Consider the following 27,465-nt stretch of genomic DNA (forward strand, 5'->3'; position numbering starts at 1 on the left):
GACAGAAAGAGAGTGTGTGCATAAATAGCCAGAGCAGCAGGCCGAGAGAAAGGAAGAAGCAAGTTCTCCGCTGAGCAGGAGATCTGAAGCGGGACTCAATCCCAGGACCTTGGGACCATAACCTGAGCTGATGACAACAGCTTAACTGACTAAGCCACTCAGGCAGCCCTCCACTAAGAATTTTTTAGAGTCCTGAAAGTGACCTTTGTCTTTATCCCTTTTGTGGTTTCCCACTCCCCTATTCAAAAAGGGGAGCCTAGGCAAAGGTCCACCTCACAACTACGACATTCCAAAACCTTCTCAGAATGCGGCTCTGATATCCTGAGGTCTCTTCAGCTCTCCCTCCACCAGAAACAGCCCAGGAATCTGCACCCAGGCAGTAACAAAGCTCTGATTTCTGTACCACCTGACACATCCCTCAAGTGCTTCAGAGTAAAGTCATGCTGTTTAAGGCCTCCAGGACATAAATAATTTGGGATTTCCTCTGGCAGCCCAAGTAACCTGGCAAGTACTCATCAGGGAAAATCGAGACAACAACCCCCTACCCCTGCCACAGCCAAGAAGATGAGATCTCCATAAAGACATCAAGTTCCTCCCTGCAAATTAATTTGTCCAGAAATCAAACTAGGCAACTCCTGGTGTCTCATGTTGGCTATGGCAACACCCATACACCAAATATAGAAGACAGAGTCAAGAACTTTGATTAGCTATATGCTATACTCCATTTTGAAATATTTAGAGTGTCTCATAGTATAACATACCGGCATCTTTATGGGGAATTCATGAAGGCCATGTTGAGGATCCCCAACACGTAAATACTACATGTAATACAGGAGTTATCTCTATGTATATATCTATACCTACATATCTGTAAGTGAAGATATTTATCTATATTTACCTATACATATGGACATGTGTGGTATGTTAACATTCATATAGGTTATTAATATATTTCATAGAAAAAAAGAATCTTAGAGTTAAGAAAAATTTTAGGAGTCCTCTAGTCTTGGTCAGTCTTCAGAGATGAAAAAATGGGCTCAGAGAAGAAAGGTAGTATAATGATGATCAAATTACTAGGACAGGGGCACCTGGGTGGCTCAGTCATTAAGCATCTGCCTTTGGCTCAGTCATGATCCCAGGGTCCTGGGACTGAGTCCCGCATCAGATGCCCTGCTCAGCGGGGAGCCTGCTTCTCCCTCTCCCACTCTCCCTGCTTATGTTCCCTCTCTCACTGTGTCTCTATCAAATAAATAAAATCTTAAAAAAAATAAAATTTACTAGGACAACATTTCTCAAAATATGAAATTCTTCATCAGAATTATAGGGGCAGATCCCTCAACAGCACATCCCAATGACTAGATGAGAATCTCTGAGGGTAGGACCTCCAAAACTGCATTACAGCCAACTCCCAGGTGATCCTCATGTATATTACATATCTTTGCACTGAAACCTACTGGGCTGACTCATAGGAAAGGTAGAAACAGAGTCCAGGCTTCACACTTTAAACAGAGTCCAGTTTAACACTTTACTAAGACCATCTCTCTGTTTTCAGAAGGGCTGCCTACAAACTAAACTCACAAGTTAAATATACAGCACTGTGGTCTGAAGCCCCCAGAGTTTATACCCCAACTCTGTCCCTTACTAGCTACATCACTGAGGATAAGCTGGTCAACTCTCCGTGTCCTGATGGCCTCATCTGTAATCTCTTCAAGTTGCCAGGAGGATTAAACTAGTTTATACATGTAAAAGTTTTAAAATACTGACATACAGTAAGCACTCAAGAACATCTTCATACTGCTTGCAAATTATCATCAAGTATTTCGTTGCATTGGGGAACCTCAGAAGCACCCTAATTGTAATATGGCCCTTAGTCATAAACACAAATCTGACCTGGTACATAAGGATAAGCAATAAGAGAACTTCAAGATGACCTAACCACATGGAGTTCTAGTTGCTAGGGATTATTAAAGCACTTTGATGGGCAGAAGAGCATATTCAAATCCCACTGCTACGGTTAAAACAATATAGTTAACTGCATTTTAACATATCATGCCGTCTCAACATCATTTCCAAGTGAAAGTTAAAATGCATAGACTTTTGAAATTTACATCATAAGGAATATGATGAGAACGTGCAGATCTGTGCTAATATTATGAAGATAAAGATAGTAGTAAAAGCTAAAGGACTAGCAACATTAGTAGCTACTATTTATATAACAATGTGCACGCACTTAATCTTTAGTCCCCAAAATCATATGAGACAGATATTACGTTTCTAACTTTTTAAGTCAAGGACCTAAGAAACCTCTCTTAGGACACAGAGAGAATAAGCTGTGGAAGAGGGATTCGAAACCAGGTGTATTTGTCTCCAAAATCCATGTTCTTAAGTATTACACTATTATCACGTCCCACATTAACAACATTGAACACTTACCACCAAGGGCTTACAGATGCCGAGGCGTACGATGCCTGGTGGCACAGCTTTCAACACATCCACAGCTTCGGCAAGTGTGGTGTTTTCCAAACAGCGTTCATTAACTGAGACCAGGCGGTCCCCAGGTAATAGCTCTCCCCCTCTTTCTGCAACACCATCTGCCACCAGGGAACGGATCACAATCACTGATCTTGTGGGATCTAAAGGGTCCTGAGGATCAAGCCAAGAAGAAAGATAAGTCAGTTTCTGAAAACGCATAGACTCATGAATCTGATTTCACTATTTACAGTAAGTACCCAGCATTCTGGGGATATTCTTCCAAAGAGGTCAAGAATCTATTACAGTATCACTCTATACATCCACACAAATATCATTTTATATTAAGGTAGAAACATCATCTTAATAATTTCAGCTATGTGTCTGAGGGATCAATACCTACAAATTTCTTTTTTGAACTTTCGGTGACTGGTATTTTATTGGGCCACAAGAAGCCTGATGACAGTTGAACAAGACTCTCTGACATCCTCGCGCACAGTCATATTATAGGCCAAAGACAAGTCTGCTCTTGGGTAGTAAGTAGGCTCTAAGAGAAGGAACTATGGTAAATGAAACTTCAAGTTTTATGTATTCTACCAGTATAAAACCCTCATGCTAAATCAATGAAGTTAAAAAAAGATATGGAATCCATGGAATATTCCACTGTATGAAAAAGGGAGCTTAAAAATAACACAGCTACAATTTATAACATATAAATTGTAACATGGTATAGGGACCCCTTGGTGAGAACTATTCTGATACAAGAAAATAAGCATCACTTTATGAACAAAACCAATGTGAAAATAATTCTGATCCACTGGAAAGGCCCCATTTTCCTTTTTATTTAGCAGCCTGAAAGATAATGTTGACATTCAATAAATGCATTTGATTAATAAGAATTTATAGTCCATTATTTTTTATTTTGTTGGACACTGATATATAGTACTATGTGTCAGGCTCTATTTTAAGTGCTTTACTCTAACACTTGTCTATGTTTCTACAGATGAGGGAACTGAGGCTCAGAAAGCTAAGGAAACTTGCCAAGATTACCCATCTGGTAAGTGGCAGAGCTAGGATTCAGATCCAACCAGGCTGGTTCCCAAGACCTTCCTCTTAACTACCATGCTCTGCTACTTGTTCCACGTTAAAATAATGGTACAACTACTAAACCTCAAACTTAATGAGAGAAAAAAAATAATCAGACCTCAGGTGAAATACTTGTTTTTATTTTGTTCCTACTGTTTCATTACATACATACTCTTCCATAAAGGCAAGGTGTAGTAACACGAGATTCTACTACTGTTGAACTCTTCCTGACAAATGAGAGACTAACGGCCATGTTTTATGTTAGAATCAGAAGACTTTGTAATTAACAAAGTGAGAATCTGCCAAGTTCCAGGCTGTCAGTTTGAAGTAGCTGATGGTTCTTTTGAAGTTTTCTGATCCACTTTTCATAGACCTCTGTGTTTTAGATATCAAGGTTCATTTTCAAGTACTATATGGAATTTTAACCAAATATATATAAATCAAAAAAAGTGACACAGCTAATTCCTTGAAAAATGCCTTCAAACATAACTTATCTTACTCTCCTTAACCTTGCTTCTCTGCTCCAAGGTCAAGAGATTCTTGGTAGATCTCTAACATGCTCTGATGTATAACACCTCATATTCAGGAAGAGGATGGAAAGTAAAAATAGTCAGGAGTACTCAGTAACAAAGTATACAGTGTTGAACTATAATTACACCAATATTTTCAAGTAGAGGGAGCTATTGCATAGGAAGAGAAAAGAAAAGAACAACAAAAAAAAAGTACAGTGGTATATCAGCAGGCAATCAGCGCAGATATAAAAGAGCTGTCTATTTTGTCACCGGCAACCATGAATCACAACACACTTTTCATTCTGAAATATGAAACCATTACATTTTAAGTTTGACACACTAATAAATAAGCTGTACAATTATGTCCTTCATTTAGGATGTCAGTTTGTGATGAAAGGCTTTTTTATTAGGGGGGAAGGGAAACTACATAATAGCATATTCCCCTCATGAAATGCACAGAAAGCAACCAGCATTACTTCATATTAATAATTACTAAACTTTCCCAGAGAAAATTGCAACAGTAAAATATACCAAAAGCAAATAAATGATTTCACCAGCTTGGTACAAGCAATCTCTGCAGTTTCATGGAACACCAAATCAAAAAGCACTATTTTTACCCCAACTAGATGAATAGGTTTTCAAAATGCAACCAGCTGAAATGATAATTAGAAACACTTCAAAGAAAGATTAACCGGGCAATAACAGAAATGGAACGATTAATAGATTTCCCTTATTACAAAAAAGTCACGGTAAGCATTCATTTATACAAAGTACAGTCTTCTTTTGGACCTTAAACTATACCAGGTGTGCTTGCTTACTAAAATTTATTCAGGCTTAGACCTCTAGTTATTCTCAACACTAAGTCTAATCTACCACCCTTTTTCCTAGAGGAGAGAACTCAAGGGTCGCTCCTTTGTCCAAAAAAAAAAAGGACAAACCATCCACTTCTAAAGATGCTCCATTATGTATAATCACTATTTCATTTTCTGTGATGACTTTTCTGATGGTGTGATTTCTTAGGTAGCTGAATGAAGTTGCTTTAATGAGGAACATTCATTTCCTTTCATCCTCATCATATGTAGTAGCTGCCCTATGGAAAAAGAACAGCTACTGCCTACTGGGATGACAGCTATTCTTTTTTTTTTTTTTTTTTTAAGGCAAAACCCTACTTTATTTTTTTAGTTTTTTAAAATTATTATTATTTTTGCTTATTCGCCTTTTTATTTTTTTATTATCATAAAATGTATTATTTGTTTTAGGGGTACAGGTCTGTGATGCATCAGTCTTACACAATTCACAGAGCTCACCATAGCACATATCCTCTCCAATGTCCATCACCCAGCCACCCATCTGACTGCTATTCTTGAGGCTTTGCTGCATTAAAAAATGCTGAAAACCCAGCCTGACTTAGGCTCTTCATCATCAGGAAAGGCTGTTTTCTGAAAATGTAACCCACAATAGCATATACATGTTGTAGCAAACAAAATGTTATGACGATATTTCTTAAGACCTCTACCCAACTGCGAGACTCCATGCAGATTTTTTTTAAAGTCCCCATCAGTTTTTATCACCTTTTATCACAATTTTAATACCTCTAATTCTTACTGTTTTGGTAAATAACACTGCAAGGAACATTGTTTTCCAGATTCAACATTGTTTTAGACTAAGCAGTCAACAGAGGGCACTAAAGACTAATCACAGAACACAAGAAACAGCATCTTTCACTATGCTAGCCATTCTCTTCTTAAAGATTTTTTCTTGCTTATTCAAAAGGCTTATATTATTATTCACATTATAACAGCATGCCCTATGTTTGCCTCAACTCAACCGTTTATGAAAGTTGCTCCCTACAGCTCTTAAAAATATTACTGAACAATCAATTAAGAACTGCTAACCTCCCTCAGACACCAGACCAGAAGAGAGGAGATCTGACTTGAATTCTTCTCACTACTCAGCTATGAAATCCTGAAAACCCAATTAACTGCTCTGTCTCACAAGTGAATACAATCACTGTACCTGCTTGAAGAAAAGTGCACATAAGAATTTATGAGGTTTGCATTCATGTTTGATATTATAAACATAGGATGTTTCCATGTAGGGAAAATCCAAGTTGACAGAGTCCTCTCCTCCCATAAGCGAGTGGTATATGGTAAAGCATTCAGTTAATTCCTCTCCCCTCACCCCTCCACTGAGCTGCTAGCTGAAGCATGTCAGTTTGATCTTCTATCTTTTCCATCTGACCCTTTCTCTCCATTTCCGCTGCCAGTACCTTGGTTTAGCTTCTCATTATTTCTTGCCTAGGCAACTGCTAATCTCCCCATCTCTGCTCTTGCCCTCTTCAGTCTATTTTCCACAGAGATAAAGGAATAATCTTCAATAATAAAAATGTGGGGCTCCTGAGTGGCTCAGTCAGTTAAGCGTCTGCTCTTGATTTTGGCTCGGGTCATGATCTCAGGGTCGTGAGATCGAGCCCTGCATGAGGCTCTGCACTGGGTGTGGAGCCTTCTTAAGATTCTCTCTTCCTTCCTCTCCCAGTGCCAACTCCCACACCCCTCTACTCACACACTGCTCTCTCTCTAAAAAAATAAAAATAAAAATTGGGCACCTGGGTGGCTCAGTCAGTTAAATGGATGACTCTTGATTTCGGCTCAGGTCATGATCTCTGGGTCCCAGGATCCTGACACTCCATGCTCAGCAAAAAGTCTACTTGGGATTCTTTCTCCTTCTCCCTCTACCCCTCCCCCTCTCACACTCTCCCTTTCTCACTCTCTCAAATAAATTAATCTTTAAAAAAATTAAAATAACAAAATTAATAAAAATAAAAATAAAAATGCAATTACAATTTTTTTCTCGGTTTTTAACGCTTCAGCAACACCCAACTGCCTTCAGGATCAAGTCCTAACTGCTTGGTAGAGCAATTCCCTCAGATCTGAGTATAAACTCCTCTTGCTCTCCCCTTATGTACCACTGCCCACCCCTGTTTGCCCCACACATTGCCCCAACAATGCAGAACTACTGAAATCCAAGGACTGTGAAATGCTTTGATGTGCTTCCTGACATCCTACAAACCATTCCACCTACCAGGAATACTTTTTCCCTGCCCCAATGCCACTTCTCTCCATCTCTGCCACCAGAGTCAGATCCAATGTGTTCCCATTGGATGGAGAAGCCGTCCCTAGAAGCCTTCCCTGACTCCCCAAAGCTGACTCAGTAACTTTCTACTCTGTGATACCTCTAAATCCAAAAGAGGACTTCCACAGAGCCTTTGTCATAATATAGTTTTCCTTACTGTCCCGTACCTCCAGAATAAGTTAGGTCCTCCTCCTACATGTATCCACCGCACCTTGCATTTTCTCTACTATAACACTTTTGACATTTTACAGAAATTATTTCAACTGTCTTTCCTACTAAAAATAAGCTTCACGAGAGCAATGGTATGTTTGCTTATTTGCTGCTTTACTTCCAGGACCTAACTGTAGTGACTGCCATATGGAAGGTACTCAATAGTAGTTGAAATATTGAATGACTGAAACTATTTGGTTTCTCTCTCTTCACTGGACTGTTAAGTACATCAAAGGCAAAGGACACATCCCATCATAGATGAATAAGAACAACATGACTTACTGAGTTCTTGCTGTGCCAGGAATGTTCTAGAAATCTTACTTATTAGAATTCATTTAACCTTCAAACCACCATGAAGGTACCGTTATTTTAAGATGAGGAAAATTAACCAAGGCACACAGCTGATAAATGGCAGAGCCAGAATTTAAACCAGTTGGTTAAGTTCCAGAGTTTATGTTCTTAGCCTTTAAGTAATGCAGTTTCTCTATCTTCAGGTATTTGCCAAATGAATTAATATCGAAAGCAGGCAAACTGACAGAAGATATATTTATTGCCTTGCCAAAGTGTGCAAACTGAGTCCCTTACTTATCCCTTACTTATCACACTGGTTACTAGCTGATAAAGTTAGCACAGAATGTGTAGCATGCTGTATGTACAAATCAAACATCCCTTTGTTTGCCAAATTTTAATCTATATATGTGTTCTTGAGAATCCATTCATTTGGTGAGCTAGTCTAACCTGTAACACCTTTACATGAACAGTTAAAAACTTGTGACAGTAATTATGCCTAAACAGATGGGCATAATTTCCAAAGTCTCTGTAGTGTCTATAAAATGTAGTACATGAATATCTGTGTACATTCCCACAGGTCAAAGAGCTCAGAGTTCACATAAACTAAGGCAAGATGCAGGGACATCACTGGCGGCAGAATGGTGGTTCAGCTGAAATGTGAGCTCTGTGAAAGATATATCAACCTAAAGGCGTGGGGAGCTCTGGCCATGAAGCTGCTCTATAGGTAAAACCACAAATCCATGGAAGCAAATATAGCAAGCTCAGTGGAAATGCATGGAGGAAGAAATGTTACATAAAGAGGAGACAGAAGAAATGAGCAAGAATAGTGGTCACATTTAATAAAATTGGCAGGGCATCTGTAAGAGCTATTTTTAAAAGAGGAATGTAAGACATATACCAAGGACTGTTCTGACATTCAACATTTATATGCTATGCAGTATTATTCCAATGCAGAAAAACAGAAGTCAAGATATAAACAATGACTTAACTCCATGCACTCAAAATAAAGAACAATGTCTGGGTTTTGTTTTAAATTCTGTACTATAAAACCCTAACTTTTAAAAGCATTAAGAAATAGAAGTCTTTATAGCAGAATGGGAAAAAGACAGACCATATTTTATTTCAGATAAAAACTTGTGTCTAACAGATCGATGGAACAGGATAGAGAATCCGGAAATAAACCCATGCTTACATGGCCAATTGACAAAAGAAGCACGAATATACAATAGGGAAAAGACAGTCTTTTCAATAAATGGTGTTGGAGAAACTGGACAGCTACATGCTGTGTGAATCTGGACCGTTTCCTTACACCACACACAAAATTAATTCAAAAGGGATTAAAGGCCTAAATGTGAGAACTGAAACCATAAAACTCCTAAAACACAGGCAGTAATCTCTTAGACATCAGCTTAACCAACATATTTATGGATATGTCTCCTCAGGCAAGGGAAACAAATGCAAAAATAAACTACTGGGACTATACCAGAATGAAAACTTTAGCACAGCAAAGAAAACCATCGACAAAACAAAAAGGCAACCTAGTGAATGGGAGGTGTTTGCAAATGATATATCTGATAAAGGGTTAATAGCCAGAATATATAAAGAACTTCTACAACTCAACACCAAAAAACAATCTGATTAAAAACTGGATAAAGTTTTAACAATCTGATTAAAAGCTGCGTGAGTGGCTCAGTTGGTTAAATGCCCAACTAGATTTTAGTTCAGGTCATGATCTCAGGGTCATGAGATCAAGCCTCCCATGGGGCTCCATGCTGGGTGTGGAGCCTGCTTAAAATTTCCTCTCTTCCTCTCCCTCTGCCCTTTCCACCCTAATTAAATTTTAAAAAATGGATAGAGGACCTGAACAGATATTCTCCCAAAGAACATATACAGGTGGCCAAGAGACACAGGAAAAGATGCTCAACATTGCTAATCATTAGGGCAATGCAAATCAAAACCACAATGACATATCATACACTAGAAAGAATGGCCAGTATCAAAAAGACAAGAAATGACGAGTGTTGGCAAGGAGGTAGAGAAAAGGGAATCCTCAGACACTATTGGTGTGAATGTAAATTGGTGCAACTACTATGGAAAATAGTATGGAGGTTCCTCAAAAAATGAAAAATAAAAGTATACTAAAGAAAACTGAAACAAACAAACAAACAAACAAACAAACCCTATGACCCAGTAATCCTACTGCTGGGATTTACAATGGCCAAGACACAAAAGCAACGCATCTCCTGTCCATCAGGAGATAAATGGATAAAGAAATGTCACACACACACACACACACACACACACACACACACACGCACGCACAAACACTGGAATATTACTCAGCCACAAAAAAAGAATGAAATCTTGCCATTTTGCAACAACATGAATGAACCTAGAGGGCATTACGCTGACTGAAATACATGAGACACAGAAAGACAAATACCATATGATTTCACTGACATATGTATAATGCAAAAAACAAATTAAACAGTCTCTCAAGTACAGAGAATTGGTGGTTGTCAGAGGGGAAGTAAGAAAAATCAGTAAAACAGGTGAAGGGGATTAAGAGGTACAAACTTCCAGTTACAAAATAAATAAGTCAAGGAAATGAAAAGCAGGGCATAATAATAATAATAATAGTAATAATAATACTGTAATAATGTTGTATGGAGACAGATGGTAACTACCCATCATGGTGAGCACTGAGAACATTTAGAATCGTCCAATCACTATGTTGCACATCTGAAACATAACATATGCCAACAACATATCAATAATTTAAAAATTATGTATAAATTACTTTACCTTTGATAATTTTGACATTTACTGTCAATTGAGTATATTAAAACATAAAGTTGGTATGGTAAACTCATGAGAGGAAATACAGTTAAGTCACACAGTCTTAATTCTATGTTTAATTACTCAAATTAGTTCTGAAAGTTCTGTGCTGCTGTTTAGGTCATCACACCAAAATAATTGCTCTTTTCTATGACCGGATTCCTTCACCAAAATGAAATGATTCCCAAAAATGTCTGGGAAAACAACTTCAAACAATTATAAAATAAAAAGTGCTCTACAAATGAAGAGATCTCCTAACCAATGAATTCAATGTTGTGGTGTACATTATCACAAAGGGAGGTACTGAGCCTAACTCCACAAATACATACTCATAGGTGTGAGGAAGTATTTTAAAGATAATTTTAAAGGATCTACATTAATTTCTGGATAACATGAGGTAGATATCTATGGAATATTTGATAAGAGAATTACTCCAACTCAACAATTGCTAACTAAGAGAAAGGAAAAAGTGGCAAATCTTTGTTTCTTCAGGAGTATACTCTTACATGTGACCATTATTATTTGAACTGAAAAGTATTATGTTAAAATCTAAATAAATTAAGTGAAAATTTCAAGATAAGATCTCAAGGAAATTACTAAGATGGAGAATACTGGAAAAAAAAAAAATCTCCTTAAAGGGGAGACGACCAACTCTTTCATCCTGGAGGTAGGCAGAAGAAAGAACTGGTACAAAGGTGAAGTTCATGCACACACACACACACACACACACACACACAAAACTTAAAAGAAAAAACAGTGATCTGTAGAAGCTCTGATGTACAGTTGGCATGAATTAAAAATTCCATAGTGAACATCATCAATGAGGAAACAGAATCCAAAGGTTTTTTTTTTTTTTTTTTTTTTTTTTTAAGGAGAAAATATACATAGGAGAGAAAGACAAGGAAGACTGCTATTCAAACCACTACTGGTAGGATGGGTGTGGATTAGATGTCAGGGGACAAGTACTGAGTCCTAGCTTGGTGCCAGCCTGGCAGTGTATAATTTCACAAGTTCACTTCTCTAAGTCAGTTTCCTCACTTGTAAAAGGAAAACACTGGATACATGACAGTTAGAATCTGTTTCCCCAGCTCCAAAATCCTGTAACTAAATTTGACAGAGTATGTTGAGTCAAATTTGTCATTAATTTCTACCAAAACATTCAGAAAACCACTATAAAAAGTAGGGAATGATGGAAGTTAATTCAAAACACAGCACTGGTAATGAAAAAAGATGCACACTATGGTCACAAATATGGTATAATTTTAGTTAGTGATGTCTTTTAAGAACTCATAAAAAGGCAATGACTACATAAGATCTAACTTCCTGGGTATTCTACCATCGAAACAGAACATAAAGTATTTATGACATTTTTTTTTAATACAATGAATCTTAAAACAACTTTTTTTTCCTTTGCCATTTTTAGATTGCATCAAAAGACATGTCAGGGACTATTAGTTGAATTAAAATCACTAGAATAGTTCTGGTTTAAGATAGTGGAATGTAATTAATTATACTAAAAGAGCTTCTGATTTGACCAACAAGCTAAGTATTTACTTTTAGGAAAGAGAAATAAATGTATTTATAGTGAATGCAAGGCAATAAATAAATGATTTCATGAATAATGAGCAAGCTACCTTATCAGAATCCAATCCCATTTTTAACTATTTTATAATACAGCCAAGTATTATACTAATCATACCAATTACCGCAACACCATCATGTTCAAAGTACCTACAAAATACATTCAGTGCACTCAAGATAGATTAAACTGATATGGTTCCTGGCTCCTTGTGTCTTGTTACTTCCTAAATACTATTAGGCATTAAGAATAGATTTTTCCATGCATCATGCATAGAACTAAACAGTCCCTGAGCAGCACAGTAAGCACAGCACATAAGGCAATTAAAAGTGCAATGGAAGAGAAGTGGACAGAGAAACTTGCTAAAAAATCAAAATATATTGTAAAAGGGAAAAAAAAAATACATCAGCTAGCACATAATTTTACTCTGCATAGCTTGGTACTTTAAAAGTCTATTTTAAGCATCACAGTAATTTAAATGGTTCAAATATGAGTCCCGTAGAAATCACTTCTTAAAGACTAATTTTTTGTTTTATTCCTTTGTAGTCTCTCACTAGAGATTTTCCTTGGATATCAGATCTGTTGCTTGAATGTTTTATCTCTTGAAAATTATTTTGTCATGCTGTAATTGTTTCCCATTCACTCTTAGCCCAAGACGTTTTCTGGTTTTAATGGAAATAATACAAACATACCACACAATTCTTTACCTACAGGTCCCAACATCTGGCTGAAATGTCTACTAAGCAGACAACAGTACTCCAGTCACACCCTCTATCAAAACTACATTACGTGAAATATGGATATACTTCACACTATGGAACTTCACACTTAAAAAATGGTTAAGATGGTCAATTTTATGTGTATTTTACACAAAAAAATTTTAAGTAGAAAAATGAATTTATAAATAATAAATATCATAATATCTTCTGGGGGGAGAAGAAAACTATTTTAGTTGAAAGTTATTATGATGTAGAGAAAGTTATTATGATGTAGGAAAGTACAGACACATAAAACTTGAAAAAACTTATCTAATGTTAGTTTTGGAATTTATTTTCATTTTCCAAACAAATCATTCTCAGCCTAAGCACTTATAAAATACTGAGACTTGGGTTTCTCATTGGTGAAGTAAGAACAATAGTATAGGTTTTACAGAGTCATACGAAGCATTAAATGACACAGGTCATGAAAAGTGCTTTCTAAGTCCGTAATGGTTACTTCGTAAGTACTCTTACTGTTCTATGGTTCTCACTCTGAATATGATGAGGGAGAAGAAATCAGCAGGAAATATGGGACTGAGGAGTTAACAGTTACCATTGAGTTTACTGTGTTTTAAACTCAGCTGAGTGTATGTGATTTAAACCAACAGTGCTATTTGGGCACTTGGGTGGCTCAGTGGGTTAAGCCACTGCCTTCAGCTTGAGTCATGATCTCAGGGTCCTGGGATTGAGCCCCACATTGGGCTCTCTGCTCAGCGGGGAGCCTGCCTCCCCCCTCCCTCTCTGCCTGCCTCTCCGCTTACTTGTGATCTCTCTCTCTGTCAAATAAATAATAAATAAACAAATAAATAAAATCTTTAAAAAGAAACACACACACAACAGTGCTATCAACTATTAAACCATTGGTGAGCTTATGCTTACGTGGTAACATGTGAAAATGAAGAGCTGACCCTGTAACTCTCCAGATACAAAGACTTCTGCATCAGAAGAGAAGTTCAGAGCAGCATGGCATCCTCAGCCCTCTTTCTCCCTTGGAGCAGACACTGAAAGACAGGAGCCCTCTCTGGGCTGGGAGGTTTTCTGACACACACAGCTGTATCAAGGACATGGCATGCCCTGCACTCTGTAGAAAAATTCTGTGATTTCTCCTTGAATGGACAACCAATACTCTATAGAATATAGCATATAACATGCAGAATAAAACTTTACCAACTCTGAAACTGTACAGGAGAAAGGCCATGGAATCCTGCCGGGAAATCTAGGACAGAACGTGTCATTTGTACGCTCTGGCAGTGAAGAAAGTGGACAGGTCTCTAAAGAGCTTTGGAGGACTAAACTCAAGGAACCACAAGATTCAGAAATGATCTCCAGTAAATCTTCTTGAATTGTAATAAGTATTCTTCTCTGGAAAGACAATGGGAAATTTTTTATCATTTATCATTGTGTTAAGCCACAGTTATGAAGAATCAGAGAAAATTTCTGGTCTGAAGACTATATTTTCACACCACTGGAGCATAGACTTAGAAGCCCAGCTCCACTCCTGACTAATTGGGTGATCTTGAGGAAATTCTTAACCTCCTGTCATCAAGTTTCCTCAGCCATAAAATGAAGATGATTATAGGAGCTACCTCATGGGGTTGTGGGATGATCAAATCAGCTTATGTATATATCAAAGCTGTAAGCAATTCCTGACTCGAGTAAGCAGTACATAACCCATAATTATGGGCTGTTATTATCATGTGAAATGGTAGCCCTGTTTTCCAAATAAAATAGGAGAACACAAAGTTTATCAAAGGATTTTTCATTAAAAGGAATAAAACTCAAAAGCTTAGATAGAGATACAATTAACAGCCAATGGAAAAAAAAGATGACGACGATTACGACTTGAAATAAGGACCAAGTAATCAATTTCAGGACATTCCTGTGCCTGGCATGTCCACTACCTGTTTTTCTACAAGGCATACCTCAGTTCCCTGTGAGACCCCTCTGAATCCTAAAAAGCAACCATCACAGAGGCTTAGTCTCACCTCCAGCACTGCTAAAACCATAATGTATCATACAGAGTTGTTCTCAAGTCTGTTTCCTTTAGTGTGTTTAACATATGTTTATTCATCCACTGACTCCCTACTCCCAAATGTATTTAAACTCCACGAGGACATGGAGTCTATGGTTTATTTTCTTCACTATCATATTCTTCATGACTAGAACAGTGCCTGACATAGACAATGCTCAATATACATTTGTCAAAGATCTTTAATGTCTCTTTTCATCTGCATATAGACCATATTAGTTCATATTAAAGGACTAGTAGCTTTTTTGGAAGGAGAGAATGAGTACAGGTATAGCCACTGTGCACTCAGATTCTATTTTTTAGAATCAATGAATCATCATTTTTCAGTAACAGATAACATTATTTTATGCCTAAGAAAGTGTGGGCATTTATATATATCCTTTATTTAGTCTTTACAACTTTATAAGCCAATTATTATTTCTATCTCAGACATGATTATTTTAGTAAATGGAGAAGAAGAAAGACTAGCAAGCCTTTCAAAAGTCCTAGTAGGGAGGCACAGCCAGAATGAAAATCCTACTCCTCTCTGACTCGTAAGTTAGTGCTGTTAACCGTCCTATATGCTCACAGTGCTGTATGGGTTAATGTCCTATCTGACTGAAAAAAAATACAAAAGGAACAGCTGAAAGGGAAACCAGAGCCCTAGAAAATGGTATATAAAAATCAGGCAGTCAATCCCCTTTCATGCATCATTAACAAATTGGGCCTCCGGTACCAGAAGGAGGCAGCACCACTTCCTGGCCCTCGCTGGGGAGAGCACACAGCCTCTTTGGATCACTGCCTGCCTCCAAATGACACCCACAAACAGGGCAGAGCAGTATAAATAAAAGCCTTGGAAAAACAGGTTCTCAGGACCTGCTGGCGTTTCTGATTCAGTCTTTCTGCCCTACTGTAGGGAGAGCTATGACTGTCATCTACCAGCATGGTTCTCGATGGTGACATCAGAATCAAGGGAGGACTTCCAAAACACACTCACACCCAGAGAGGTAGGGGAAGCCTGGTGATGAAACAGCTCTGGAGAATGAGTTTCTTCTTTAGACCAACATTTTTTTTTTGACAGTTATTTTTCTGTTTTTAATTACATGGGAGACAGATACACAGCTAGACTGATATCCGCTAACTTCCTGGAATATGTTCAGCATTTCACAAGAGAGATGTAATTGCCAGGTTTTGCAGTAAATCTGAGCGTCTTTAAGCCTCTATTTCAGTTCTCTGTGGCTGTTTCATAAACACTAATATTTGCGGTGAAATACTCATGAAAGGTAATAAAACAGACACACCATTTTCAGGATCTACCCCTCCTCAACAGAAACAGTCCTTAAGAAATATTTGTTAAAAGGGGAGTCACCTTATGAGAAAGCACCAACCCGCTGATAAGCATTTGCTGCCTGCTTTCTATTCTCTCTCTCTCCATTAGAAACAATGGGGTTTGTTTTTTATTTTTTTTGTGGGTTTTTTTTTTTGTTTTGGTTTGGTTTTTTTTTTTTTTTTTCTGCCAAATTCGTATTCCAGAAGAGCCATGAAATTCCCGCGAAGTTCAACATCAGGCCTGACTTAAGATCTTTGGGGCCTCCTGCTAACTTCATCCCCCTGCAGCTGCCTCGCTAAGGCAAGCTTTTGATCTGTACTATCTGGATTTCAAGCTGATATACACACAGCCTCTTTGATCTCTTATTAAGTGGCTTCTGGTCTCCTGATGCCTTTAGTCTTGCTGAACTGTGGTTTTTGGAAGTCAGTCATCATCCTGAGCACACTACAAACTCCACACACCAGGAGTGGGCTCCCTTCATTCACCCACTTCGTAGGCTTGAAAAGCAATCTTTAAGCCATAAGAGAATTCCCCCACAAGCCACAATCAATCCACTCTACGAACATACTACTAAGAATTATTTTTCAAATGAAGCAGCTTAAAATGATTTAAAGGATACAGAACTTTCCCATAGAGGGAAAGAAAGCAAATCCTCTGTGAAAAGAAATCTTCACCCCAGTTGGCACTGAAGCTTACAGTACTTTGATGTTAATAAAAATAAATGTAGATAGGAATCAGAGATGGGCACTGAATAGCCTTTACCAGTCCCAAGTTCCACTAAGCTAAGGTGACCTTTAATTGCAGATGTGTGGTTTGTTCAACAGCAAGCTATATATTTGCAAGAACATGGACACTGCCATTAGTAGAGATTGACACCATTTTTCTTACTCTTACTGTATTAATCCTACATGGGTGAAATGAACCCAAAGAACTCCTTTTAAAAAAGGGGAAGATGCCTGGGTGGCTCAGTGGGCTAATCGTCTGCCTTCAGCTCAGGTCATGATTCCATGGTCCTAGGACAGAGCCCTGCATCGGGATGCCTGCTCAGTGGGGAGCCTGCTCTCCCTCTCCCTCTACTGCTCCCCCTGCTTGTGCACTCTCTCTCTCTCTCTCTCTCTAACAAATAAATAAATAAAATCTTCTGGGGTCGGGGAGACAAAAACCACAACAAAGTAAAAAACCAGCCCAGATACTGGTGTCCATGTTAATGAGCATGAAAATGTACAGACAGAACCCACAACACATGAGTCCTCCGTGTCTTAGATTCTGGAAGTAGTATAGGTTTGTATTTGACATTCTAATATTACTACTATATGCTAAAATTATGTCAATATCTATCTATCTCTCTATCTTAGATTCTATGAATGAATCAGCTAACAGGAACATAACGATATTGGGCTTCCACAAGTTAGTAAACACTGTGTACTGGCAGTAGCATCCCTCAAAACTAGCAAAAATTAAAACCCTCAACTTCTTCCATTTATAAACTCAATTTTCTGATAACCAAGATTAAAACTGGCAGAAGAAATAGGAATAGAGTTTTGGGGACTAATAGCATTATCTGAATATAAACCATTTATGCCCTCTTAGTTACAAAGATCAATAAATTAATCACTGCCAATATAAAGCTGAAACAAAGGGATAGTTATATACTGCTATCACTTAATCTGTCCATATTATGGAAAACCATTAGCAAGTTCATGAATTAGGTACCTGCTTACACAATGTTTTCCAAGAGAATTATCTAATTAAAGAAATGACACTACGTGAGAAGGCATCAATTTTAAATACACGAGTCTCACAAATGTTATACTTAAGCAAACTGGTAAAAATGTACCAAAATTTAAAAGACACGTGGTAAGCAATTCTAGGAACTCATCACAAGGATTATTTCCACCTTTTTACAAAAGAGTAGGACAAAGATCTCCAATATAGCTTCATTTGAAATACCCACTAACTGGGTACAGGAGATTGGTTAAATAAATTATCATACATCAACAATAATACACTATGCAGTTATTAAAAAGAATTACTATTAAAAAGAATAGAATAGCTCTATAAATACCAAAATTAAAGAACATATAATTGAGATAGAAGTAAGGTGTTTAAGTATGTATGGCATAATCCATTTATGTGTAAAAAATTTTTTAAAAACCATTAAGCAACAAAAAAATATTACTTTTGTAACTGTGCATGTATAATACCTGAGAGGACATACAAAAAGAAAAAACAGGAGTTTTTTTCTAGGATTAGTGAAGGACTATGTTAGAGGGAGACTTACTTTTCACAGGATAAATTTATTGTACCTTTGAATTTTTATGCATATGTATGTATTACTTATTTTAGATTTATTTTTATTTTTTTCTTTTTTTTAGAGAAGGAAAGAGGGAGAGAATCTCAAGCAGGCTCCACACCCAGTGCAGAACCCAACGTGGGCTCAATCTCACAACCCTGAGATCATGACTTGAGGCAAAATCAAGAGTTGGACACTTAACCAACTGAACCACCCAGGTGCCCCTTTACTATGTATTTTACAAACATTTATTTGTAGGAGTGCTTCTCTGGCTCAGTCAGTGGAACATGTGCCTCTAGGAGTGCTTCTCTGGCTCAGTCAGTGGAACATGTTGTGCTCAGAGTTAGTGAGTTCTAGCTCCACGCTGGAAGTAGAGATTACTTAAAAATAAAACCTTAGGAAAAGAAAAGATATATATACATAAATTTCTAATGCGCAGAGAAAGTCATTCTTCTGCATATATGATAAGAAAAAAGTCAATTTAAATCCACATATATAGGGGCGCCTGGGTGGCTCAGTGGGTTAAAGCCTTTGCCTTCGGCTCGGGTCATGATCCCAGGTCCTGGGATCGAGCCCTGCATCGGGCTCTCTGCTTGGCAGGGAGCCTGACTCCCCCTCTCTCTCTGTCTGCCTCTCTGCCTACTTGTGACCCCTGTCTGTCAAATAAAAAATAAAATCTTAAAAAAAAAAAATCCACATATATAAAATCTACACAATCTAGTCATACAACTTTTTAGATGTTTTTAAAGAATTTATCTAGTGGAATTAGGAAGGAGTCCAGCAAAAACCGCACACTAAGTTTTTCTCAGAAATAGTAAGGCATACCATATCCAAGAATTAGTAATACTACAATCTTTTATATCATACTATTTGGGCTTTATAACCCATTTCTTCTGTTAAGAAAAATAAATCGTGGAGCAAGATGGCAGAGGAGTAGGAGACCTAAATATCATCAGGTCCCAGGTGTTCAGCTGGATAGTTATCAAACCATTCTGAAAAGCTACAAGAAAAATAAATTGCTGTTTTGCTTTTTTTTTTTAATGGGGAGGAATATTTTCCCTATTGTTCTTAGTGAATCATCATTCGTCTTTGGTCTTTCAAACAATTTTTTAAAAATATTACTAATAGTATTTATGTATGAATCATGTCTCAATGGCTACACTATAACGCTTTCTAATTTTTATCTATCTTGGTGTCAGAGATAAACTCAAAGTCTTTTAAAAATATCTGCTTCGGCAAAAATTGAGTCTGTCTATATCAGGAGGGGAGAAATGAGAATGTGGATGTTGGAGGGAAGAGAATTATTGGTTAATAAATTTTACCTTCTAAATCACTAAAATTCAAAAGTATTAAGAATGGCAATATCATGGCTAATGTTCAAAAATTGGCTAATGTCAAACATTTCCAGTGAATTATAATCACGAGGGGTTATTCAAAGTTCAACATAAATCAAAACACCAGAAAATATCCACTCGCCATGTTTAATACATAAGGTCAACCCAAGGTGAAATCCAGACAACTCTAAATTTATTTCAAGCTTTTTGGTTGAAATTAAAAATCAAAGACTCACACTACCTAATAATTGCTTCATTATTGAACACTAGCCCACAACAAATTAGCTGCATTAATTTAGGATTCTTAAATTTGTAATTATTTTCATTTGAAGCAATAAATAAACACTAGCTCTTACACAATGCATCTGAACACACTATGTTAATTTTTAATATTTACTAAACTTTCACATAAGCATTAAAAATGAGAAAACTAGCAGCTTGTGCTTAAGATACGGAATTTTTTTTTACAAGCTGGAAAAACAGGAAGATCTGCTATAATAAATTTAGTACAAAGATCTTCTGTAATAAAATGCACTCATGAGGAAAGGAGCAACATAATGTGGTAGTTAAAAGCACAGATTCTGGGAGCTGACTGCTTGAGTTCAAATTGTAGTTCTGCCAGATACTAGCTGTGTGAACTAGGACTAGTTACATAACATCTCTGTGCTTCATGTTCCTCACCTCAAAAATGAGGATAATAATAATAGTACCTGCTCCACAGGCTTCTTGTGAAGGATACATAAAACAATCAGAACAGTGGCCAGCAAACTGTAAACACTCAATAAATGTTATTATGCTATTAGTATTGAATTTGTATGTTTTAGTGTTAATATTAGAATTAGTATTAGTAATATTCCATGGAATAAAGACATTACACATAATCAAGACAACAAGAACTAAAGCACAATATGAAAACCACATTTAGAAATTGGCAAGAAATTATACTATGAAAGTTATAACCAAATTTCTGAAGTCTTGTATTGCTTAGAAACAGATTACATAGTTAAGCCATAATAATCATGTTCTTGATAAATTATGTACATCACTGTTTTCCATGACACTGTCCTGTAAGGTATGACATTATAGTGACCAACGAGCCTTCTATTTTTTTTTTTAAAGATTTATTTATTTATTTGACAGACAGAGATCATAAGTAGACAGAGAGGCAGGCCAGAGAGGGGTTGGGGGAAGCAGGCTCCACCCTGAGCAGAGAGCCCGATGTGGTGCTCAATCCCAGGACCCTAGGATCATGACCTAAGCTGAAGGCAGAGGTTTTAACCCACTGAGCCACCCAGGTGCCCCCAACGAGCCTTCCAATACAGCACACATATAGGGCAGGATATTAACGAGCCACTACATGGAGCAATACCTAGAAATATTTGTGATTAATAAATGTTCTATCTTCATTCAAATCAGAGCCAATAATGTGATGATCACCTTATCCTAAAATCTAATGAGGTGGCTTACAACCTGAATCATATTTATTGTAACACAAAAACTGCACAAACCATAGTTTACTAGGTTATAGTAAATATGATTCCCTGCTGCTTTTTCCTTTTCCTTTGTCCCAATCTATTTTAAATTCCTTTCATGAAAATGAATTTTCAGACTTTTGCCTGTCCAGTCACTCCACAGTTCCATGGCCAATTCAAGATCCTTTAGCTGCTCACTTATCTTTCCCTAAGGTTCAGTTCAATTTATGTGAAAAGCAAACTGCCGGCCCATAATCCAAAACTGCATAATTCACCTATGGTTTATCAGGAGTTGGCTCCATTTTAGAATGTAATTTTATAATTAAATTTAGATTTCACTAAACAAAAGTATCTGCTTACTAATTTTCCAAATCTAACCAGATAGCTGAGAATTGATAGGGTTCAAATATATTGCAGTATGGCTATACCTTCAAGGACAATATCCAGACTTCTTAGTTTATTTTCTAAACTGGATGATTATCAATATTCACACACCCATAGTAATGTTAACATTTCCCATTTCTTTACACATTAATTGAGTTAATCCACAACAATCCTTTGAGCTAGACATTATCCCCATTTTATAGATGAAGAAATTGCATAAGCACCAATGAAACAGATGCTGTATGTAATTTTGTCAGGTTCTTGAGGAAGTTCTTACTAATCTAGAGAAAAATGAGTTAGTGAGAAATTAATATTGCTAAGTAAATTTTCAGTCTCTTCAACACTGCTAATGCAGCCCTTTACAACCTGGAAGCTCTCCTACTCTCCTAAAACTTTCTCCCTGTGGCCAAAATGTTTCTAGAGTATTCTTACTCTAAATATGCTAAGGGGGAGATAGGGGATGTGGGTGGATCTGCATTGGCCCTCTTCAGCTACCTAATAAATTCATACAGGATGCATCAAATACATTAATAGCCAGGAACATGGCCTTTCACGACTTTTGCTAAACCTGCACCTGCCCTTGCAAAAGAAAAAATTTTGAACTTTAGAATTTATTACCTAATTACAACAAGGGACAATATAACCAATTAATTAACTTGCCCAAAACCAAATTTTAAATTATGTTTATGTGTCATCTAAATGTCACAGTGTTTAACAGTTCTATATGCCACTGACAAATGGCAAAAATGTGAATACAATTATAAGTAAATGTATTTAAGACTGACTAAAGAAAAAAATTCAGTTGAAGATTGAATGTTTCTTCTTCCAAGGTTTAGCTATAGAAGTAAATAAACTGAATGCTTTAATATGAATCAAAGTAGCATTTCAGAAATGAAATATTTTTCTATCAGTCCTCTGAGAAGCACAAAGGCAAAATTACTTCTTTTACAGCAAAATTACTTTATATAATTTGTGCAGAAACAGTCTATGTAATGATCGTTATGAGGAAGATAAAGAGTAGGGGGGAGAACCTAAAATTTTATAAAAAAATAAAATTTTAAAAAACCAAAGTATGCCTCAAGGCATACCTATAGGAGTATAATGAAGAAAAAATTTTTCTATATTTGGAACTATGTTGTTGTTGTTTTTTTTTAAGTATAAAGCTCAGAACTGATAAAAGAATTCTTCTGTTAACTAGAGGTTAATTTAAACTCTTAAGAACTCTCAACTTTTTCTTTTGTTTTTATTTCTAAAGCACTTCACTGCTTTAACATGGGAAATATTCAAAATATAAAACTTGCACATAATGTCATTTAAGAGGGTAAGAGCAACCATTATATTATATAAGAATGCATATATAGATTCCAATCATAATGAAAATGCAGCTGAATATCTAATACTTCATATGAAAAGAGTTTTCTAAACTAAATCCTATAATCAAAATAGTTAAAAAAAAAAACCTCATTGAATGCGTTCATTCACTTCCAGTTAATTTTAGCTGAACTAAACTTTATTCAATCATTCTACAAATACTTATTTATCATTTATCATGTGGTAGATAATACGGGTACATTGGGGAAGAAAAATTGAGATTGTACCTAAAAATTGTTTTATATGCCCTTATATATTTTAATAGTTTTTTTTAATTTTTAATTTTTTAAAATAGTTTCATTAGTAGAGCTCAGTGATTCATTAGTCTTATATAATACCCAGTGCTCATTACATCATATGACCTCCTTAATGTCCATCACCCAGTTACCCCATCCCCCTATATGCCCTTGTATTAATCAATATAGAAACTTCTGGAATCTTACAGGATTGGTACTTCTTGATAAAAGTATATCCCCAAATATACAATATTTACAATCAGCAAATCATAATTCAGTAATATTTCCAAAGAAAAGTTCTAATAACACAGAGTTATCTGGCACAGAAATATGCCAGCAAAAATGAACAATCTATTTCAGTAATCTTAAATCATACTACCTAAATATGGAATTTAATGTTCTTACATAATGCTCAAAGTATTTTTCTTTTAATCTGTTCCCGAATGCCTTATTATATTAAAAAATTGATTTTTATACTACTTGGCATTTTATGTGCTTTGATAGAGTACATTTTGCTTTATTAAACCACAATGTGTTTAGGCAGCACTAAGTATTAAAATATGCATCTTAAAAGTGAAGAGGTTTTTTGCCAACAGTTTTAAATTCCCCATGATAATCAGAAGGTCTAAAAATACTGTAAACCAGTAAACTGATACAACATACAGATGTCCTATTGTGATCTTTCACACACAACCCCCCAAATGCATTAGTGACATTAGCTGTAATTGGTGTACACATAAATACATAAATAGTATATGGTCTGTGTTAAATATAAATATATAATTTCATAAAGAACATTTCTACTTCATCAAGCTCATTGAGATCAACCAATGAGCAAAACAATAAAAACCTTCGTGTGAAGGGGAGAGAGAAGAGTAAGAGTTGGGAACAACTCTAATGTGGATGGGTTTCTTTCTGGGGTAACGAAAGGGTTCTAAAATTAGACTTTGGTGATGGTTGCACAACTCCAAATATACTAAAAACAACCAAAAAGCATGTTTGACATGCATGAATTTTATGAGTTTTATGATATGCGAAATATATCTCAATAAAAATGGGAGAAACAATCCCTCCATATAAATGAAAAAAACTCTTCAAACTTCAGTCTCTAAAAGCATCCATGGTCATAAAACTATTGCTTCCCTCCCTGTTCAATTACTGTAGCACCCCCCACTTTATTCACTAGGAAAGCTACCAAATGCAAAGGTAACAATGTAGTTATAACACCTGTCTCTGGGTGGTAGAATTATATATCAAATCATTTTATTTTCCCTAGTGGGTGCCTTAAATAATTACTACTTCACATACCTTTAAAACAAATCTCTTCAAAAACTCAATATAGATTCTTATACCTGGTAATCCAGGATGCTGAATCCCAAGCCTTTATGATCTTTTACTAGTTCAACAATCTTGACTTCAGGAGACCATAGTGCTAATTCCCCATCATCATCTTCTTCAGTACCGACTTCTACACTGTGGTCAGCCTGAAACACCAAAGAAGATAAATGCTTCAAAACATTATCCTTTCAATTCTGGAAAGAATTAACATCTCAGGAATCTCACAGCTTCTTCTCCAACTGGGAATTCTTTGGCATGCATACTTTATCTTTTTAATCTTTTCATAAGGGCATGCACTGGGGCACACACACTCTAGTATAAGACCGTCATGAAAATTCAAGTACTTCAAAATGCAGTCTGTTCATACAGTTGGATTTTTTAAAATGTAAAGTACTTGTTTCGTTCAAAATATTAACACTGACCTCTTATACTTCAATAAGTCCCATTAGAAGCATAAAAGGAAAAATATGCAATTTAAGAAAAAAAATGAAAAAAAATCATACAAAGTCAAAGCTTATAAGATATTTAAGTAGCAATACCTGAATTTATAATTACAGTGAAAGACAGAAAGATGGCAACAGAGAGAGGATAGGACAAGACACAAAAGAAACCACTTCTGTTGGCTCCTAGAGGTTTTCAAGAAAAACTTCACTAGAAAAATAAAGTGGAAAAAATCTAAGTCCTTGGGAATCGTCTAAGTCTAAAAACTGGTTTAAAAAAAAAAAAATCACCAACTTGAAATAATGAAAATCTCATCTTGGAGGACGTAAGTTAGCAAAACTATTCAATAGTCCTTGGTTATTTTCCTTGACTTCATACCTCCGAACTCCCATTCTAGGCTCCGCGCTCCTTTCAGGGAGAGTCACTGCTATGGGGAATTCTAGGAAGCTAAATGACATTGAGTCAGTGAGTCGCCTACACAGAAGAAGAGCTGCTTCAACCTTCAGTTTTTAGCACTACTTATAGCACTATATTGTGTGTTCATATGATTTATTGTCCTCAAAATACTGTGAACTTCTGTTTGAAGCACAAAGATTATCTTCATTTTCTTTGCAACCCTAGCAACTAACAAAATGACAGGCTAGAATGGAAACCCTGTGTGGGCTACCATGGGGTTTACCAATAGCTATCCACTCAGTCCACAATAGATCCTGGCTCAGAGTCAGCGCTTGATACATATTTTTCCAAAACATTAACAAATCATCCATCTTTGACTGCATATCCCTTGGGAATTTTTTTTCTGTAAAGATCTTATTTGTTTGAGAGAGAGCAGGAACGAGAGAGAAAACACAAGCAGGGGGAGGGGCAGAGGCAGAGGGAGAAGCAGACATACCACCAAGCAGGGAGCCAAACATGGGACCCGATCACAGGACCCTGAGATCATGACCTGAGCCAAAGGCAGATGTTTACCCGACAAAGCCACCCAGGCGCACCGCTTAGAACTTTTAAAATAAAATTACAGGCTAAATAATAATTTTTACAAGTAGCCTTCTTAAAAGTCTGGGTGCTCTCAGTAAATAAAATCAAAGTGCATCATTCCTAGGAACTTAATTTTGAGTGACTTGCGTAAGAAAACCCATTTAATGAAATCAAAAGGAGGGACCCTTCTAATATGGAAGAGTAAAGCACCACAGCAAGTACAAAAACATTTTTAAAATTAGGGTTGGTCCAGATCTCAAAACTGTCCCCACAGGACATGGAAAGTCAATACTCAATCCAGGGTGGATTGAGTCTAAAGGTGGTAACAATTTCTGGGTTTCTGAATTACAAAACTTGAAATTAGGGGGATGTTCTGGATCAATAACCTTTGTATATATCAGCCTGATGTGAGGAAATGATATTCATAAAGAAAACATTATACCTTCCAATAAAAAGTAAAGTTCCTATAGCTAATACAATATGATTGATGTTTTACTGGGGCATTTAATAACCTCACTGAGTAATAAGCATTAGAATTTTGGCTGAGCTGCCTAACCAGATAAGGTTTAAGAACCTAAGATGAAATGGGGATAAATTGGGGGGGAAAAAAAAAGAAAGAAAGAAAGACACAAAAGAAAGCCAGGATTTTGAGAAACTACACATACTTATAAAACCTAAGTTTATAAAAATTTCAAGGCATACAAGATATATATATATTATACTCCAACCTCAGATATATCACTTTGATACAATCAATTGTGCATAACTCCTGTATTTACAAAATGGAAAGCAATCAACTAATGGGCAGCAAGGTTGACATTTAGAATAATTCAAAGCTGTTGTTTACCCATTGTGGTAAAGGATGACTGATGGGAGCATTGAGTCAGCAAGCTGGGTGATTTACACACCCTGTAAGATTAGATTAAAGGTATTTTATCAATCTTTAGAGGTAAGCCCTCATGCACATTGAATTTTAGTAAAGGTACTAAGAATCACAAAAGTGATTTTCAAGATCCTTCCTTGAAATATGTTTTACCAAAGATAAACATTAAGAAAAAAAAAAAAAAAGATTCTCAATAATAAAGGACTAAACAATTCCTATACACCCAGTATAGAATAGAAACACTCTGAGAGACAAAATAATTTTAAGATATGACTCTGCTCACGGGGTAAGTTTTCTTGCAAAAGCCAGCTTAATACACATAAAGTATCTGTGACCCTGAGTCAGGGCTAGACTCTTATATACTTCAGGAGATCAAGAAACAAAGACAGCTGGACTGGAGAGTCAAGAGCTATAGGAGACCTCTCCTGAGCACTTCTCATGGGCAAGGCACTGCACTAACAGTTGGGCACCTATTACTTCATATCCTTCTTGTACAAACTGAGGAGGGCAGGAAGGACTAAA

At 36.5% G+C, this 27,465-nt stretch overlaps 1 protein-coding gene across 8 annotated transcripts in view; it reads right to left on the bottom strand.

Moving 5' to 3' along the window:
* PATJ (PATJ crumbs cell polarity complex component) overlaps nt 1-27,465 on the bottom strand; it is a 373,536-nt gene that overhangs the window by 273,796 nt on the left and 72,275 nt on the right. For all 8 annotated transcript variants that reach the window (XM_032302603.1, XM_032302602.1, XM_032302601.1 and 5 more), the window contains exons 17-18: nt 24,656-24,787; nt 2,434-2,643 (exon numbers count right to left, since the gene is read on the bottom strand). In XM_032302603.1, the coding sequence (XP_032158494.1) occupies nt 2,434-2,643; nt 24,656-24,787 (342 nt within the window). The remainder of the gene's footprint in view (nt 1-2,433; nt 2,644-24,655; nt 24,788-27,465) is intronic.

This window comes from Mustela erminea, chromosome 10 (assembly GCF_009829155.1).
Source record: "Mustela erminea isolate mMusErm1 chromosome 10, mMusErm1.Pri, whole genome shotgun sequence".
Taxonomy (NCBI): domain Eukaryota; kingdom Metazoa; phylum Chordata; class Mammalia; order Carnivora; family Mustelidae; genus Mustela; species Mustela erminea.